The 6,000-nt window shown below is 43.2% G+C and overlaps 1 protein-coding gene across 7 annotated transcripts in view; it reads left to right on the top strand.

The window, feature by feature from the left end:
- The first annotated feature begins 233 nt into the window (after window positions 1-233).
- Window positions 234-6,000, top strand: part of CFAP299 (cilia and flagella associated protein 299) — a 737,014-nt gene continuing 731,247 nt past the window's right edge. For all 7 annotated transcript variants that reach the window (XM_054253217.2, XM_054253220.2, XM_054253219.2 and 4 more), the window contains exon 1: window positions 234-359. In XM_054253217.2, the coding sequence (XP_054109192.1) occupies window positions 249-359 (111 nt within the window). In that variant the 5' untranslated portion in view covers window positions 234-248. The remainder of the gene's footprint in view (window positions 360-6,000) is intronic.

The raw sequence follows: 6,000 nt of genomic DNA, 5'->3' as shown, positions 1-6,000 counted from the left end.
TTGCTCCACAGTTCAACTAAGCCTGAGTAGGTGGATGGGTACCGGACCTGAACATGGAGTGGGGTTAATTCAAGACAGTTTTCCCAGGAGTGAAGCAGAAGCCAGAAACTCCGCAACAAACAGGGGGTGGGATTAACGTGCAGAGCTCACCACGGCCTTAACTGATTGGCAGGAACGAAGTGGGTGGAGCTTCCTGACCCTGCCCTCCTACTTCCGTTGCTAAGGACGCTTCTGCCGAGGCTACCGCCATGGATCAGGAAGAGGGGCTGAAGGCCATGGACAATATCGTCACTCAGTTCAACACCTATGAAGACTTCCTGGACTCGCAGATCACTACCGTGGACTTGTACTACCTGGAGGTAAGGAGGTGAGGGCGAAGCGCGGCAGAGTAGCCGTCATCCCGCGTCCCTTGGTCCCTCCTCGAGTTCCCGCTTCGCAAGCTGGTCGCCCCCTGGGGATGAACAGCCCAACTGTCAGGCTCCGCGGTTTCGGGACGGCTACACCCGCTGGGGAGGTTAATTGCCGGGCCCTTCTCGCCCCGCGCTCCTCCGTCCGGACCGAACTTGGGCCCCTGGAGTTAGCGCAGAAAGGCGCGAGCACACACACGCTGGGGAGTCACGAATTTGTGCTTCTCGGCCTCCCCTGCCTCCTCCCAGCCCACTCCCCTTCCAAAGCCGCTCTCTGAGAGGAAGGAAGCCTGCTGAGAAGTCTCTGGCAGAGATCCAAGACAGACACCTCTTTCTCTTTGCCTTGCCAATTGATATGTTAAAGAACAGAAGATGGTATCTTTATACTAAACTAGTGTATTTGGTGTTATATTGGGCATTTGGGTTCATGAACTTCCACCTCATGCTAATTGATTCTTAAAGTCCTTTCATTATAGACACCCATTACAGGTAATTGTGCAGACAAATTCCTGGTTCAAGTTTATCAAGTTTATGATCACAACTAACGTTGAGAGTGAAAATATACACACAAAAAAGGCGCGAAATTGTGTCTAATGGGTTGCTGTCCTCTGCCTAACAGCCAACTTCCCCTCCCCCGCTATCCCTGCTACAGGGTGGTGGGGACAGAGTGGAGGTCTAGTCCTCTGCCAGGGGAAACCCCGGACGCGCGGGAGTTAACAAGCCACCAGTGCTGGGAAGCTGGGAGGTGGACAGTGGCTCCCGGAGTCCCAGTATATATTCCTAGCCAAACTCCCCGGACCAGGCCCACTAAACGGACACTCACCTGGAGATTCTGCTGTGCTCGCCACAGGACTCAGAATTGCCCCATTCCTATTTAGGCTAGAGAGAAGAAGCGCCACTGTGTGGTGAAAAGCCACATCAGTCTGGGAAGGATTTGCATCCTGCCTCCAACCCCCCACACTTCTGATCTGTAACAAAGTAACTCTGCATTTTAGTGAATTGACACTTTTGGACTTCAAAGGTTGGTTACATGGCCTTTCATTTAAATATGGATTACAGGTTTCAAAAGTGTTATTCTTCAGTACACTTAAAAAATAAATGTAGGTGGTATTTCCAAATATAGCTCCTGGCTTCAAAAGCAAAATTTAAAAATATACAGATAATATATTTCAAGTCATGAAAGTCAGTTTTATGCCTTGCATCTAAGACACTGAAGGGAAAGAAAAAAAGTAATCCTACTAAACAATGTTTGCATCCAAATTTTTGAATGTGAGTATGGACCTAAAACATTAACATTAATTCAAGTCAGAAATTAATAATTTGTGTTTAATCAGTCAGATTTTTTGTTTTTTTTCTGTGATGGAGTTTCACTCTGTTGCCCAGGCTGGAGTGTAATGGCCCCATCTCGACTCACTGCAGCCTTCGCCTCCCAGGTTCAAGCGATTCTTTTCCTTCAGCTCCCAAGTAGTTGGGATTACAGGCCTGCACAACCACAGCCGGCTAATTTTTGTATTTTTATCAGATACCACGTTGGCCAGGCTGGTCTCAAACTCCTGACCTCAAGTGATCCACCAGCCTTGGCCTCCCTGAGTGCTGGGATTACAGGTGTGAGCCACTATGTCTGACCCATCAATCAGAATTTATTAAATCTTTCTAAAATGGGAGATGGTAATTATATTTGGGGAAATGATAAAGAAATTTATTTTTACATTTGGCATTGGTTAAGTTTATTTTTGTTGTACTTTCATAAAAAGTAAGATGAAGATTTAGTTGAATAATGATAATTATATATATTATATATATTTAGATTGATTAATGATAACTTTTAAAGTGCTATTACTTCTGGAGAGCTACATTCTCAAATACTTTCTGTGGATGCAAGTTCATTGTACACTATGTTACACAGAAACAAGCAGACTACTCAGCATTCTTTCAATGGTAAGGCAAGCATGTTTCACAAGTCATGGGTCATGCTAAGGGAGCTAAAACTTGTGCTTTTCCTTTCTCTCTCATCATCATCATCATCGTCCTTAATTGATGTTGATTTGAATGGAACAATTTTTAAAACATTTTAACTGACATAATTTTCTATATTTATCATATATGACATGATGCTTTAAATTACATATACATTGTGGAATGGCTAAATCAAGTTAACATGTATTACCTCACATAATTATCTTTTTTTTTGTGGTGAGAACACTGAAAATCTATTTTCTGGACAGTTCAAAAGAACATATGTTGTTATTAACTATAGTCACAATCTTATACAAAAGTTCTCTTAAACTTATTTGAATGAAACAAATGATAAACTATAAGTTAGAGGTAGCATATTTAGTTAGAAGAGGCTAGAGTCATGAGATTTTTTTTTCTAACACTGCAATATTGTGTTTTTAATCAACTTGAAATTCCATTTTTTGCCTAGAAAATGAAGCAGTTGGATGAGATTACACTCAAGTTTCCTAATGTTTATAAAATTTTATGAGTTATCTACACTTTCATCTATGTATCTATGTACTCATGTATTTATCCAGCCACCATTTTAGTTGATAATCCTTCACCATGCACTTGATATAGTAGAGACCGCCTAAACTGCTGAGTTTTTAAAGAATCTGTTCTAGACTTGAGCTGAGAAACCTAAGTTTGGTATAGTGCTTACAGTCCAGTCTAAGTTTTGTTTATTCAGCAAACATTTTACAAGCATTTACTGTCTTCCAGGTACTCTTTTACTGTATAGCATATTATTCTGCTCCCAAAAGTTTTCAATTAATCTTCATAGAAATTTAGTACAAATGATTCACATACAAAATAACCATATAATCTGTGCCAGATCCATTCTCTACCCCCTCCAGCTTTGTCTTTGCTCCTGGAAGATGACCTTCATGGTCATTAATCAGGACTTTGTGGCTTTGGGTTGGTTTCAGCTAATAGGAGGTACCAGTGGGAGTTCAGGGAGCTGGAAGAAAGTGGTTAGAGGATTTATTCCCTGTCATCTTCCTACTGTTTGTGGTTTATAAGTGGCTGCATTCCTTAGGTCTGGCCATCTTCTCATTCTCTCCAGGGTCTGGCAGTGCTACAGCACTCTCTCCAGGTTCTGGCAGTACTTCCTGTTCTAGGAATTGCTTCCTCCCTTACCTTCTTTTATGCCTAATGGTGTTAATGGCTTCCCACCATTGCTAACCCAAGGATGCTTCACCATCCCATGCTGGTTTCCATTAATTTTGCCCATAGCTCTGTAAATAGTGCTTTTATTCTTTTTGGTCATTTCTTTTGAGTTTGCCAACTATTTGCTGCCATGACTCTGACCACTACATATAATCATTTAACATCTCAGATCACAATAAGTACACAAATAGAGTGTGATTCTAATAACCACACAACTTTTCACATGATGCTTGTTTAGGAAGAAAGGATAATATGGAAAAAAGGGAAACTAATACCAGTTAATTATTTGATGAGCTAGATAGGAGTAAGTTAGCTCAGGAGAATAAAAGAAGCACTTTATGCTATGCATACTGTGCTTTGCTTATTTTACTGAATAGCTTCAAAGCATCAAAAGAAATGTGTCACATTGTCAGCAGTTAGATTTTCCTCTGCTAACCCAAATAGCAATATTCATTCTGGGAGTTAGTATCATCTAACCTAATTAACTTAATTCCCTAAATCAATATATAGATAGTTGAAGAGTTTTAGCAAAATTCTTAAATATAATTTTCCAGGTTCTTTATTGGTAATTCTTCTATTTAAATAAACACAGGCCCTTTATTTTAATAAAGCTGCCTGTGACCACTGGAAAAATAAAAATCCTGATTAAACTGCTTTTCTCAGGTAAAGGATCAAAGAGTGTTAGAATTATTTTAAATGTCTCTGACTAATGGATAGCAGTAACAGCTAAACTATTTACAGTGATAAAACAACATGGAGTTTCACTTAGGGCATTGTCTTCCCATTATTTATAAAATGGAAATGGGGAGGGGCCAAGATGGCAGATTAGAAGCAACTGCAGTCTGTGGATCTCATGGAGAAGAATGAAAATGGAGAGTGAATTTGGCACATTCAACTGAAATATCCAGATTTTAGCTCTGGGACTCACTAGGCAACCAAGTTGACCCAGGGAGAATGAAGAGAAGTAGGGTAGGGCAACAACGGTCCACCCCAGGGGTGGGACAGAGCCAAAGGATTCCTCATCCCCAGCCAAAGGAAGCTGTGAGTGATTGTGCAACCCTGCCTGGGAAACCACACTTTTCCCACAGATCTTTGCAAACCACGGGTCAGGCAATCCCATGCTACCAGGGTCTTTGGTTCAATACACAGAGCTCTGCAAAGTCTCAGCAGAGTAGTTGCTCAGGCTTTCGCAGAGGCTCACACAGATACCCAGGAGTTTTTCAGACTCCAGCCTTAGGAATCTTGACAAGGTGGGAGTTCCATCCTTACATTCCCTTACATCCAGGGAGCCATGCAGTGTCATTCTGAAGGCCCCATTTCCCCTGCACCTCACAAGTTAAGAGCCACTGGCTTGGAATTCCAGTTGGCCAGTTCAGCAGGCTGGAGAATGCCTGAGATGGACAAATTTCCAGGAGGAAGGGTAGCTGACATTTTAGCAGTTTGGGCAACTCAGTTCTAGCTTCCGGTTCTGGGGAGTCTAGGCCCTGCAAGGAGGGCATTGTCCCCCACAATGCAGCACAGCTGCTGTTCCAGAATGTGGCCAGACTGCTGCTGCTGCTTTTTTTTTTCTTTGAGATGGAGTTTTGTTCTTGTTACCCTGGAGTCCAATGGTGTGGTCTCAGCTCACTGCAACCTCCACCTCCTGGGTTCAAGTGATTCTCCTGCCTCAGCCTCCCAAATAGCTGGGATTGCAGGTATGTGCCACCACACCTGGCTAATTTGTGTATTTTAGTAGAGATGGGGTTTAACCATGTTGGTCACGTTGGTCTCGAACTTCTGACCTCAGGTGATCCACCTGCCTCAGCTTCCCAAAGTACTGGGATTACAGGCGTGAAACACTGTGTCCAGCCCAGATGGCTTCTTTAAGTGGGACTCTAATTCATCCCTCCTCACTGAGCAGGGACCTCCCTGTAGGAATTTCAGCAACTCCAGCCGGGATTATACAGACATACTCTGATCTCTCCCTGGGACAGAGCTCTTGTGGGGAGAAGCAGCCAATGTCTCTGCAGTTCAGTGGACTCAACCTTTCTAGCTTCCTGGCTCTGGAGAGCCCAGGCAGTGTGGATGAGGAATGGTCCCCTCAACACAGCACACATGCTCTACCAAAAAGCAACCAGACTACTTCTTTCAGTGGGCTCTTGATCCCAACCTTCCTGACTGAAGCCTCTTAACAGGGGTCTCCAGACACCTTCTACAGGAGTGTGTGGGCCAGCAAATGGTCAGTGCTCCACTGGAATGGAGCTCCAGAGGAAGGAGAAGGTTGTCATCTTTGCTGTTTCACAGCCTTCACTGGTGATACCTTCAGGTAAGGGAAAAACTGAGGCAGCTAGGGTCTGCAGTGATTCTCCAACAGCAGCCCTATGGAAGAATGGCCTGGTTAGAAAAAGAAAAAGAGAAAACAACAATGACAACAACAACAAAAACCCCA

Source organism: Callithrix jacchus, chromosome 3 (assembly GCF_049354715.1).
Source record: "Callithrix jacchus isolate 240 chromosome 3, calJac240_pri, whole genome shotgun sequence".
Taxonomy (NCBI): Eukaryota; Metazoa; Chordata; class Mammalia; order Primates; family Cebidae; genus Callithrix; species Callithrix jacchus.
Note: the sequence above shows the minus strand (reverse complement) of the source record. Positions and strands in the feature narration are given on the sequence as shown.